This window comes from Crinia signifera, chromosome 1 (genome assembly GCF_055691185.1).
Source record: "Crinia signifera chromosome 1, ASM5569118v1, whole genome shotgun sequence".
NCBI classification, from domain to species: domain Eukaryota; kingdom Metazoa; phylum Chordata; class Amphibia; order Anura; family Myobatrachidae; genus Crinia; species Crinia signifera.
Window position 1 is genome coordinate 77,277,166 of NC_139217.1, and position 13,862 is coordinate 77,291,027.

General features: G+C 40.6%; 1 protein-coding gene across 5 annotated transcripts in view; it reads right to left on the reverse strand.

Moving 5' to 3' along the window:
* The window catches only part of ATP8A1 (ATPase phospholipid transporting 8A1), a 203,316-nt gene that overhangs the window by 98,686 nt on the left and 90,768 nt on the right, over nucleotides 1-13,862 (reverse strand). For 3 of the 5 annotated variants that reach the window (XM_083166374.1, XM_083166163.1, XM_083166229.1), the window contains exons 8-10: nucleotides 12,283-12,356; nucleotides 11,062-11,131; nucleotides 10,622-10,749 (exon numbers count right to left, since the gene is read on the reverse strand). In XM_083166374.1, the coding sequence (XP_083022500.1) occupies nucleotides 10,622-10,749; nucleotides 11,062-11,131; nucleotides 12,283-12,356 (272 nt within the window). Of the gene's footprint in view, nucleotides 1-10,621; nucleotides 10,750-11,061; nucleotides 11,132-12,282; nucleotides 12,357-13,170; nucleotides 13,245-13,862 lie in introns of all 5 variants that reach the window. The other 2 variants (XM_083166445.1, XM_083166302.1) reach the window with 1 other exon arrangement.

The following is a 13,862-nucleotide window of genomic DNA, read 5'->3' on the forward strand; positions in this document are numbered from 1 at the left end:
AGAGACAGATTGTTTACTACTGTTGGTGTTCGATATTTCACAATGCTGCACATACAGTGCAGTATGTATGCACCAATAATGGATTCAAGTGCCCAAATCAAGAAAGAGGATACAAATCTGAGGGGGTGTGTGTGTGTATGTGTGTGTGTGTGTGTGAGTGGGGGGGGGGGGGGTGTTACTATTTTGCATATATGTTATAATCTTGAGGAGATTTTTTCAGTAATAGGCAAATGCTGGTAGCAATAAAAATGTGGCCGATAACATGTGTTTTGGCGTATGTGCAGTGTATGTGCCGTTGTTCTTCAGTCAGTGTCCTTAGTAAGACACCCATTTAAAAGAAGCTCCACACCATGAAAACGTAATCAGTATTTTCAGCTACTGTAGCTGATAAAGTCATGCACCCAATGAGTGATGGATACGCCCATGTTATAAGGCTATAGACTAACTGCATACAGAATCTAAATAAGCCCACAAATTGTCACAAATTGCAGATTGTATTATGAACATCTAGATGTACAATCTGAACTTTATGTCGCAGTTATAATCTTGATAAGAAAACGGCTTGATCCTAACTAGAGTCAGAAGCACTCTCCGCCAAAAAAAACAACTATATACTGCGCATGTGCAGCACCATGTATGTGCACTCTGATGGGTCTTTTCTGTGCAGCTATGTGGTGAACGCACATACAAGTTCCATCTCACGGGAATATCGTTGGGAGTGTCATGGGTGTGTAGCCAGTTTTCTGTGCTAGTCTGAGGCGTGCAGAAAATCTGCTCCCAGCATGGGGTTGGTATAAGTTCCCATATGATTACTGATGCTACGTGCTGAAAACCAGTAACTGGTAGGACCATAAACATGAAGACTTATGGATGCAAAATGTAGCAAGTGTAGCTGCTGGTACTATCTGCACTTGTGGCAATTGGAGACAGAGAATCCTTGTATATAACAATGACCAAGAAAAGGTCCATCAGTTGGGCTGGCAGGACACATAATCACCCACATGGGGAGGAAATGTAATAGCTGGATTGGTTTTGTCGTTTTAATGATAACTACTTTAAAACGTTGGGAAGACTCGCACGGACCTGCCGATGCCTGCAGTTTGCATGCGATTACATTTACCTCCTGCTAAGGATATATAGTCATTTAATGCAGCCAAGGTCAAAGTATGCAGCAACCACAAGTTAAAAGCCCAGAGTGCAGTTTAGAAACAATCACGATGACAGCACCACTAGACGAGGTGCCAACAAAACGTGTGGGGGTTTCAACCACTACGGCATGCTTATATTTCACAAGAGCCTGACGTGCTAGGTTCAGTCTCATTAGACAATGCCAATGCATTATTTATAGATTCCTGGATGACTGATCATCCATATCTAGGCTATCTCCTGACCTTTTGGCAATGGAACATGAGTAATCCCTTCATTAAATTTCCCTTGTGAAAAAAACAAAACAAACAAACAACTTTCTCTGGGTGACTACCTGACTCTTTCATTCATATTAGTGGAACAAGAAATAACATCCATTTTTAAGCCGACCGTCTGAAAGTGGAGAGGTTTTAAGAACATAGAAAAGAACAGGGGACATATAAAAGACTGCATAAAAAAGGGATAGCGTTGCTCACAACCACCATTAATTGATTTGCTTGGATTAACCGTACTAGAAAACATACATCATAATCCCTGTTTACCAATAAGAGCAAATTTTCTGGCATTTTGTCACTATGGTTTTCAAATTTTGGGGAAGATAGAATTCGCCATGATGCTTACCATGTGGCAGCAACTCTGCACTGAGTTATTCCATCACTGCCGATACTCTGCCCAGTAAGCCAGGAGGGTGCACTTCATGCAGCTATTCCCCCTGCTTCTCCTAACCTGGGATAAGTGCACACTCTGGGGCCTACCATACAGTGTAACTCCATAGGTCTGGGAACTTTGGGTTAGCCGTGGCCGTACCATGTGTGGAAACTGGTAATGGCATAGCTCTGGGAGTTAAATGGTGGGAAGTTCTATGACTAAATTGAAACTGCTCCATACTTTGTCTTTATAGCTTCATGCTAATACTATAATGGCTTCAAGAAAAATCAAGGCTAATTTAGCATGGCATTAATAGCGCTAATGTCTACCAGGCATGGCTAAACTCTGGCCCTCCAGCTGTTGTGAAACTACAAGTCCCATCATGCCTTGCCACAGTTTTGCTATTAGGGAATGCTAAAACTATGGCAAGGCATACTGGGATGTGTAGTTTCACAACAGCTGGAGGGCCACAGTTTGGCCATGCCTGGTCTAAACCATAGCAAACCTTTCACTATTCTAGTATAGATTAGTTGGTTTATTGATATGGCTAAATGGACATGTTCACTAGATTATTAAGAAATTAACGATAACAATAATACTTTAGAGGCTATAAGGCCTTCAATAACGGTTTATTTTGTGTTACATCTGCTGACCTGCTTTTTTTCCTTTTTCACCACACCGATCTTAAAATTTGGTAATAAGATGCACCTAAGGCCATCAAAAATATACAGTGCTATTTCCAAACACAAAACAAAAACCTAGATTTCCCACAGCACAATCTCTTTACTTTAGAAGACAATTCTACGGCAATAACTGAACTCTTCTGACACCATCAGCCTGGTAACGTGCAAGGTGTCCCATCAAACAGGTTAAAAATCAGCACTTTATCTGGTTGGTATACGGACAGTAATGTGTATTCATAACCCACTGCCAAAGGACAGCAAGTACATGTAAAGGATTACTGTACTTCTGTATTGGTGTAGGTAATTGCTCTAGAAAACCAGAGGATACCCCCTATTTCAGGTTTCAACTTATAATACTTAAATGTTAAGTTGTCTTCCTATAAATGTAAAAACCACAAATACTGTAAGCCTGTACAAATTTCCCTTAGTTAATAATAAAAAAATAAATCATGACAATTAAAAGGGATAATAATGAGTACCGTTTATGGTTTCTATATGGTACAGTACAGTGGTCTGGCTGAGCCCTCTGACTGATTTGTGGAAACAATCAGAAAAAATTAACAGATTTCTACTATCAAAACTGTAATGGTGTGTACACACGGTGAGATTCCTGTGCTATTTGCTAACTTATGTGCTATTTACATACAATTCATGCTATCTGCTTTAGATTTGCACTATATAGTCATTGGTGCCCTGTCTATCTGGGTTTCGATTTGTGCTGTCTCGGGAGCGCGCATTGGGATCGCAAGGTAAACAACCTTTGCGATCTGCTTATGATCTGCATGCGATTTTGACTATATAGTCAAGATCTCATGCTGGATTGTACCATGTGTACACACCATAACAGTTGTATGGTAACAGCTTGCAAAACTACACTAAATATTATGTAGAGTGTGTACTCTTTCCACTTTCATCAATACAGAGTGTGGAATTTGGTCCAATATATGTAAGATAAAAGGATAACAACCAATAAGTGAGCATATCTGATTATGCAAGAAAGTTAGAAAAAGTAACAATAAACTGCCAAGATGACTTATTTTAGGAGACAAAGTAATGTACATTTTTAGGCATTAAATCACAAAAAAAAAAATATCAATCTCTGACCAGCAGAGGGAGTGAGTGACATCACAAATTTCTATACCTGTTGTGTAAAAAAAAAAAAAAAAAAAGAGAAAAAAGTTAAGTTTAAGCATTGGTTTACAACCATATAGTCTTATACCTCTTTTCCACCAAAGTCCCAGGTCTGATCTGAGATTTGGAAACTTCCAATCCGGGTCAGAGCCCATTCCTACAGCGTCTCTGACCAGGTTCTTGGTTTGGGGCTGTTCACACTGCAGACAGGTGCAGTCTCTCTTCTTCCAGGGCTTGGAGAGATCACCAGGAAATCTTTCTCTCCCCATGCTTAAAACCAGTTTACATGGCAGCTCACCCAGGTCCTTTACAGGAAAACCCTTTTAGCTACCAAGCAAGGATTGCCAGGTCAACTCAACCCATTTTTATTGAGGGAGCGGTTTCCACTGACAATAACCCTGGGTTGATTTGCATTCCTGGGCAAAAACCCAGGTTCAATGGAAGAGGGGGAATATTGTTATGTGCTATAATAAACTAGTACAGAGATCATACAGCAAATTCCCATATCCAGTAACATGGTTATTATATAGCATGTTCCTATAGTAAAGGCCATGTGTAACAAATTCCTGTTCCTATAGTAAAGGCCATGTGTAACAAATTCCTGTTCCTATAGTAAAGGCCATGTGTAACAAATTCCTGAATTCTTACTGCATGAGGACATTTGAGAAAGAAGTCCCTTTCAGAAGGAAACAAGTGACCAAGTAATCACATGATATGGACAATTTAACCAATTTAAAAAGGAAACATTCTCATGTGATTCGCCTAATGATTTTTTTTTTTTTTTTAAGAAATCCTATATAATACACTGCCCTTCTGTACTGAAGTCAGCCATGGTTAGAGAGGTACAGTGTGCAGGGTATGGGAGGAACAGATGTTGGGGGAGGGGAATGTAAGCAGCAAAGTGCACAGAAGACCACTCAGGGACCATTCATGCAAAAACCAATCATGTGTCTCCCACAAAGGTTTTTAGACCAAAAATACAACAAATTACAGGACCTGAAAGCAAAAAATGGTGTTGCACAGCGTTCAGAGCAGAAATAAAAGGTGATTACTTGGTACATACTACAAGACCTATCGGCCGATACATGGGGCCCGATTCAGACCTACCCACTAGGCTGCGAGTGTTCAGAGCCCTGCAAGCAGGTAAATGCCACTTCGTCGAACACACTCCATGCCCCATTGTGCACAGCTGCGAACTCATATGCAGATGTGCACACGGGAGAAAATCATTCAACATCGAATGGATTTTCCCCTTGCTCGCAGCCAGGACTGGCTCTGCAAAGGCCTTTGCGGAGAAGGACGTCATCAGCGGCCCTCCCTCCCAATGGCTGGGGAACACCTGCAGTTTCTAAGGGACTCCCAGAAAATGCAGGTGGTGCGACCCCAAATGCCCGTAGGGTTTCAATCACCCTGCGAGCAGCGAGCAGAGATTAGCCTTCACTAGCTGTCTTCGGTTGGATGGCTCGCGCATGCGAACTGAGTGCCATGGGTCATTTCCTTCGCTTGGGCCACGAATTCGCATCCCAAGGAGCAAGTCTTGAAATAGGCCTATGGTTCTGACACAGATCCTAACTCAGAAACAGACCGATAGGGTTTAATGACCTTTGAAATAAGGAAAGGTGCCCACAGACGCTACAATTGTACTGTGCTATGCGTTTTTGTCTGTACAATGGTTCTATACAATTTTTCTTCCAGCTTGCTATGCAATGAGCACTTGGATGCATGCAATGTGATTGTATGAAACCATTATTGTAATGTTAAATTTCAGATGTAGTCTAAAAAGTACGTGCAGCACGTACTTTTTTAGACATACAATATCGGGCTCCCGGGAACGCGCATCGCACAAGCCCATAAACACCATCCAATAATTGTACATAAGATGCAATTTGTGCTTAAAAAGTACAAAACGCATTCGATAATTGATGCGTCTGTGGGCACCTGAAGAGTGATAAACCCAAGGTATTTACGTTCTACAAGTGAGTCTCATATCAATCCGATGGAATCATATCCATGTCTATGGCAGAATATACACCAATCAGTAATAGAATATTAAAATCACTGACCGGTGAAGTAATTAACACAGATTATCTTGTGGCAATGGCACCTGCAAAGAGGTGGGATTTGGGATGCCAATCCCAGGATTAGCAGGATCACGCAAATTATGGCAAAAATTGCTGGGTTTTCGGGATCAAAATGCGCATTAGACTTATTTTGCTGAGCAGCACCGAGCACCAAAAGTACTCAGCTCTGGTGATGTCTGGCAACCCAGTCTTCAGCCTTGCCCAGTCACCCCCGCCTGATTACGTGTCACAGCAGTTCCCAACGTGGTGCGGCAGCCAGATGCCAGTCCCAGGGAATATAGGAATTGAGAGTTTTTCTATCCGAATCTGGGGGGGGGGGGGTGTAAAAAATGGCACAGGATTGACCTCCATAAGTGGGATATATTAGGCAACAATTGTAAGGAGTTGGGTCAGAGCACCTCTCCACAGTGGCAGGTCTTGTGGGATGTTACTGGTATGCAGTGATTAGTGCCTACCAAAAATGGTCCAAGGAAAGTTACAACAAGGTCATATTTCGACAAGGCCCATTGATGTGCAAGGGAAGAGAAGGCCAGCCTAGCCGCAGACCAGGCAGAGTGCCCATGCTGACTCACTGAATGATAGCAGCACCAGAACTCGACTACTGAGCAATGGAAGAAGTTGGCCTAAACTAGTGAATAAGGTTTTGCGATTTCTCCCCTAGTTCAGAGATATATACAAACCCAATGTTTATGTAAGTCTTAGTTGGTTTAAGATCTGCAGATTCAGGGCTGCGATGTTGCTCACAGTGCCCCAAATGTCAAAGCATAATTGGCATGCTGCTGGCATTTGGGGATGGCGAAAGGCAGCGTCACATAAAATGGCGGCGTGTCAGCCCTATTTTCTGGGCATGCTTAAGCCAGTGGCTGCGTCCTTGAGCACAGCTTCAATAGCATGGATTTCCAAGCCATACTGAATAACCTTATTAAGCACCGGATCATAGTAACTAGTGGGTGGCGTCTATGTACAAAAGACACCTCCTGCGGCATTAGCATATTTGTGCACAGTTGATGAATTCAAAGACACAGCAGCTGTGTGATCTGCTTCCATCTCTGAATCAATCAGACACACTGGGTGATATTTAGTGCATTACCTACCACCTTGCATACTGGCAATGATCTCATTACTCCCAGCACAATGCCAGTAGTCTCACCAATGGTGGTACATTAATACATTCATCAGCTTCCTTCATGTGAAGTGCAGGTAATCTGAACTGATAGCAGTAGCCAGAGTTCAAGAACTCTGATTTGACATGTATCTTAACACAAAGTAGAAGCGGCCAATTTGTTCACTTGATCCAATATGCAACAGAATGTAGCCAATCACCTTGTTGAATATTCTCAGAATATGAATGATTTTTTTTTTTAACATTCAATAAAAATATCTTTATATACAAAACTTTTAAATTGTAAAGTGCAGTAAAATATACTGATGTCATATTAAAAACTAATGTGTGACTTGGTAATCAAATATCAGCCTGATTCTACAAATGAGCTGCTTGCAGTGGGCAGCACGGTGGTGTAATGGTTAGCATTACTGCCTCACAGCTCTGAGGTCATGGGTTTGATTTCCACCATGGCCTTAACTGTGCGGAGTTTGTATATTCTCCCCGTGCTTGTGTGGGTTTCCTCCCACAAAAATATACTGGTGGGCTAATTGGCTCCCAACAAAATTAACCCTAGAATGCATATGTGTGCAAGTGGTAGGGAATATAGATTGTTCTGGGGCAGGGACTGATGTGAATGTTCAACTATATTCTCTGTAAAGCGCTGCGGAATATGTGTGCGCTATATAAATAATTGGTAGTAAAGAAATTATGTATGTAGGTGCTGGAAGGACAGATTGTAGGAATGTCATAGTATCGGCACTGCACAGTGTTTGCATTCCTGACTTAGGAAGGGTATATAGTTTTTATCTTGTAAAACCTGTAGGACTGCAATTCTATCTAACGTTTGCACAACTGATTTTACACACACCATACTTATTCAGGTAAATGTTTTAGGGTGTCATAAAGATCTCTGCACTAACTTCACAATCACTGGTCTGTAACAGTTATGTGGAGGAACTTTGCTGCTGATTCAGAGATGGACTCTCCGCTGTGTCTTTGTGTGCGGTCACTTGTAGCTGGAGGTGTCTGTAGCAGACAGCCATCCACTGCAGGCTTTTGTGGTCTGCTGCTGTGTCTGAAGACACCGGATTGGGTCCCTTTGTGTGAACATAGGTCATCTGAGCACCCCTCAGATTACACAGGATGGATAGGAAATTCACGCTTCTGGGGCTAATAAAGCATCACAACACCGTTTTCTAAAGCGTTGCCTGTTACTGCACCCAAATGCCAATATGTCAAGACTGTATGTTCACCAGATACAAACTGTTGACACATAGGGGTGGATCCTATTAACTGTGAAGTATGCGATGTGCCGTTGCGACAGAATTCCAACGCTGGATCTACCTAATAGATGGTTGACAGGTTTTGAAGTTTTTTATGTTTTTTTTTTTTTTTTTAACACTTTGATATACTTGTGGACACCTACTGTGCATAGTAACCTGCAGCCACCTTGCCCAAAATTTAGCGAGCCTGCAAGGTTACAGAACATTAAATATACAAGATTTAAAACCCAACCGCCCCTTACCAAAACAACATAAAAGCGTGTAAATCATTTGAGTCAACCATTCTCGTCGGGTTTTCATCTGTTGGACCATTCGATGTCAAACCTAAAAGGTGTCGACCCCAACACTGTAGATCCACGTCAGCAGTATCTAAGTCGTGTTGCAGTGTTTGGGGCGCTGTGACACTGCAGAGTAGAACGCGCACATGCGCAGCACTTATCTCCAGTCATTTGGAAGCTAAATCCTTCAAAAGTCATTTACTCAGATTGTGGTTCTAAAGCCAGTAAATGTAAATCCTGTACATTTATAAAGTAAATACAATATAACAAGTCAACACACCTTGAAAAAGACCTAAGGGTCGAAACATGTCGGTGCGGTGCTGCTATCATTTTAGTATATCCAGAGTATGATCTTTGCCATAGACCTTTGCAACTGGTGAGCATTCCCGGCTATATAACATCTTGTTGTCTCCCAGGCACGGGTCATAAGCAATTCATAGAAACTGGTATACAGTACATGTGTATTTTTATCAATTTGGAATTTTTTTATGTGTACATGAAAACACTTTTTTTAATCAATAAAATCGTGTGAAAATCGATTTGGAAGTTTGCCCTTGACTAAAGTACCTTGATGTGAGGATCCCCACATTTATGAATGTAAGCATACAAGTAAGAAAACCCAGTTTTAAAGATACCTTGATGTGTTTCTTAACTACTTGTTATATGTAAGCATACATGTACGACATCCCTTTGTGAATTAGATGACACGTGGTGAACCCGTAATGATATATATTAGCACGGGAAAGAAAAAAGAAAAAATTTGGTGGCCCAGAACCCCAAGAACTTTTATTTCACTTAGGCACAGGACTACACATTATTTTGTTCTATTGTGTTTTTTTTTCCATATGTTCCATTGAGGAAGAAATGAAGGACTTTGGGACTTTAGACTGAGGTCGGAACATAAGCATTATTCCCTAACTGTGGGCGCTTTTCCTGTTTTTTTGTATTTACTTTATATTGGTATTCCAGGAAGGTAACTCCTGGGTAGGAAAGTGCTGCCCTTTTCAGCGCCATTGATTGTATTCCAATTTGTTTCATTAAATCCTGTACATTGTCTGACCTCCACTGCTGCATATGGGCTGAATGTAATTTAATAAGACATTTTCCTATCATGGACAAGTTGATCTTTAGGAACCATAGCTCTGCATTTGTGTTATTATAAGCATGTAACTCAATACATATCCAATACAGAAAAAAGTCTGAACGAATAAGGTGATAGCGATTACTAACCATAAGAAAATTAATTGCATTTTGTATATGCTAAAGGTTGTTCAGAAAGCTGGAAATCTTTTAAAGAGAGGTGTGTATTGAGGTGTACATCATATCTTTCTAACCAAGGTTTTTGTTTGTTCTACTGGGGGATCCCATGAGGAGACAGGGGTGGGGGGTGTTGCGTCACCAATCACTTGATAGAGCGTGATAGTGCAAATTACCTCAACTTGGGGTTGGAAAGTCAACACAAGCAATAGGTCAACAACAAAAAAGTCAACAGTCAAAAGGTCGACATGCGGTTTTCACTTTTGTGTCCCAAATGTCGACATAGTCAACATGGACCATCAAATGATTTCTCTCCCCTTCAGGAATAAAAGTCAGTCTAGACTGACTTATTTCCTCTGCAGATCGGGAATGATCGCAAATAGGCGCATGTGCAGAGCCCCCACCATCGGAACCGGGTCGAATTCCAAGTTGAATCACCCCCTATGTCTGTATGCAAAACCCTATTTAGTTACATAATAGGATTGTAGACCTTTATAGAACCAGTTGAACAAGTATGTCTCCCTCATTAACCGACTTCTTTTAAAAAGTATTAGCGCTCGCACTCTCTGCAGACAGCGGAATCTGGTCACACATCTGTAGGCCAGATTAGTAGGATCGCTGATGGCAAGACCGATAGCTGTACAAACATTTAAGATCTAGAACTGACTAATCCACAGTGTTTCAGCAAACCAAGGCGGCTATGCTGTCAGTCACAGTGTCTTCTATACTAGAGAAACACAGCAAACTGAGGCACAGGACTAATAGAACATAAAGTTCTATTAATAAGTATAATTATTCTAGCTATATACTATACATATATATATATATATATACTTTTCTGCTCAGTAATAAATAGGTACTGAAGTATATTAAATTACATTTGTGGCTGTATGTTCTTTAAAATACAAAAGTCTATCACTGTGGAGACTGTGGAGCACCAACACCTACATAGGTAATACTGAAAGTTCCTGAAAAAATATGAAGAGCTTGATTGATTTTTGCCACATACCCATGTCCATCCAGCCTAATGTTCCCATTGAAATCATAGAGATGCCTGTTTGGGCTTTCACATTCGATTCTGCCAGACAAGCTCATCAGTGTTTCTATGTCTTTCATGTCTGCAGTCAGAGACAGGCCCTGAAAAAAAGAAAACCCGGAATACAGCAGGCGCTTAATTTATCAGAATACATCCAATTTAATGAATTTAAATCAAAACTGGATACATTTTTGGCCACTAAGGGAACCCTATAGATATGACTTACTCAAGTCAGTAGTTACAAGATAGGTTGAACTCTATGGACGAATGTCTTTTTTCAGCCTTAATTACTAGGTTACTATATTACACGAAAAAGCACTGTCATATTCAGAGTCTATGCCAGATCTGACAATCGATCTGTAAGATGTATGGCCAGCTTTAGATCAAATAATAATCGTTTAAATTCTGCCTACCTGACGGATCTTTAGATTGGTTTCCCCATCCAGATTTGAGGTTTCAATGTAGCACATCGCTTGTGGCTCACTAAGAAAGAAGATGTTGCATAAACAAAGATAATTAACGCCAGGAATTTTCATGTGAAAGAACATAAATACACCGCCTACAGCTTGCAGAAGATAAAGTATTCATTTACAAAATAGTTTGGAAGATAAATAGTTCATATGGCCTGTCCATAGATTAAAAAAAAAATCTATATAATAATCTGGAACCAGGCAGAAAATGGGAATTATTACATTTGATTTAAAAAAGTTTATAAAAACTCTGATACCTGATGTAACAGGAATTTTTTTTTTTTTATCCTGTAATTTCAGATTTAATATCTGAAGAAGGGAAAAAATATATATGTAAGTGACCTCAATCTGGGTCAAGGTTTTTCCATTTCATAAAAATGGTAACCCGCTGATCAAATGAGCTTAAAGTGGGTAATTAGGTTTCATTCAGAAGCATCATGCATTTAAGGGGTTACGTGCAAAGTGTTCCATGCTAAAAAAGAGGGTTGGGGGGGGGGGGGGGGGGGGGGGTGGCGCTATCCAATGGCTTAAGCAAATATAATACCTCTCTTCCTCTTACTGCATATATTAGAAACAAAATTAAATAAATGCAAAGGAAATTCAAGCTGAATGTCATACATGAAACACAAGACAATACAAAGGAACAAAAGTAGATGACTGCAAATAACCAGTCGTGTGAATTAGTAGAAGCCAAGTACCCGAGCCTTAACATGCAATTGTAGAGTGCCAAAAAGAAGATGCATTTATCGGGTCACATGCTACACATTATAAAGCAAGTTTCTGCTCTGTGCAAGGGATCCTCTACGTTATGTACTAACAGCATTAATGGAAAATATATATATTTTTTAGACTTTACATTTTAAATTTTGTTTTTGTGGAAACTGTTTATTTCCATGTGGTCTGATTTATACCACATACCTATCCAAAACGGTTATGATACATTTTTAAATTCAGATGAAATGATATATAAGTACAGTAAAAATGCTAATCCTTGTCATTAAAGTGCCCATTTACATCCCAGGGCGAGGAACCTAAGAGAGCGTGACACAACCCTACTGAGCGCAGGTGTGCATGGCTCTCGGAGTGGAATACTTGTACGTATCTCGGGAACTACAGCCGATAGAGGACCCACTTGCGCATGGTCTGCACCAGCAGTTCTCTGACCTTGATGACAGACTGATGAGATCAGTTGGGAGATGTTCCCCATTGGTCACTTTCACTATTTCCCCTATAGCCACCTATGTATCCCAATACGGACATGATCAGGGTGGAGGAACAATGGAAGACATATAAAAAGACAGACACCAACAGAGACAGAAATTGAAATATTAAGTAGGAAATCAAATTTGTAGATTTATATTATACAGTCGGACATTTCCATTTTCTATTCTAAAATTGGGTCATAAGTGTAAGAGTACGAGGGGTGCAAGTGTTAGAGGCAGTCCATATAGTTCAAGATTGGGGGGTTTGCTAAATGAAGAACATCCATTATACAGTATCTGTATTGGTTAGGTGTATGCATGTGCTGGTCATAATATTCACTCTATTACGAACTCAGTGTTCGTTTTTTTTTTTGGGGGGGGGGGGGGGTTATTTAAAGAGGACTTGATAGGAACCATTTACTAGGAGCTAATAATATGTGGCATAAGTGATCCCACTATCTACATGTGAATGGATAGCATGGCAGCCTTCATTGTATGTAGGGAACAGGTCCACATTACATTAATCCAGTTACTCTGTAGACCCAATTGTAGCATAGACTCTGAAAACATGAATCACCCTATGGGAGAATTGAATTATTATATTTCAAGGAAATAATGACAAACCATGATCTAGCTGCCGCCCAGGGGGTAATTTTGTTACCCTATAACCGAATTATGGGGAAAAAATGGCTACGAGATCTCTTTATCTCAATTTTTTGAATTTTTGCAGAGTATTAACGCAACTTTTTGTTAAGCCGCATGGATTTTATCCTTATTTCCTTGCGACAATGGAAGTCAAAACAGGGTAGAGAAACCAGACTCCAGTGTTAGCAACAGTAGGCATCTCTACCTTGATGAGAGAAGTATAGTGTCAGCGGGTATATACTCTGTGCCATTTATTTTAACTATATCTCCAACATTTACCTGAAAGAAACTAGCAACTGGTTAATACTGGGCAGGTGCATGGGAAAGGCAATAGCAGTACATTCCATAAAATATAAATAAACGCATGCAACAGTTCTAATCCTGGACAGCACAGATAGAGAAGAGCTTATGGTGGGCAATGCCTATCAGAACAAGTTGGTGCAATTAACTTGAATATCATGAGCTTTTCAAGAATAAATAATGACTTCTCTATCAAGAAACATCATATATTCTCCAAAAATTACACATTGACACCGATGTGCAGTTAGCTGCAATACATATCACTCCCTCTGCATACACATCATTAAAACAATGTTTGGTAGATTAGTTGAAAAGCAATCAGTAAAATAAAATCTTTCTAAAGGCCCATACACACTGGGGGACTTTGAGCTGAAAGTCGCTCAAAACAGAATGTTTGAGCGTCTTTCAGCTCAAAGCCGCCCAGTGTGCATGCCCCGGCGATGAGCGGTGAGCATTGCTGCGCGCTCCCCCATTATCGCCGCGAAAGCCATTCATCTGCTGGTAATACCAGCAGATGAGTAGCTTTGAGGACGGCTTTGCATAGCTCTGCACTATGCAAAGCCGTCCTCCCACCGCCGTCGGTGGCAGGCAGGGGAA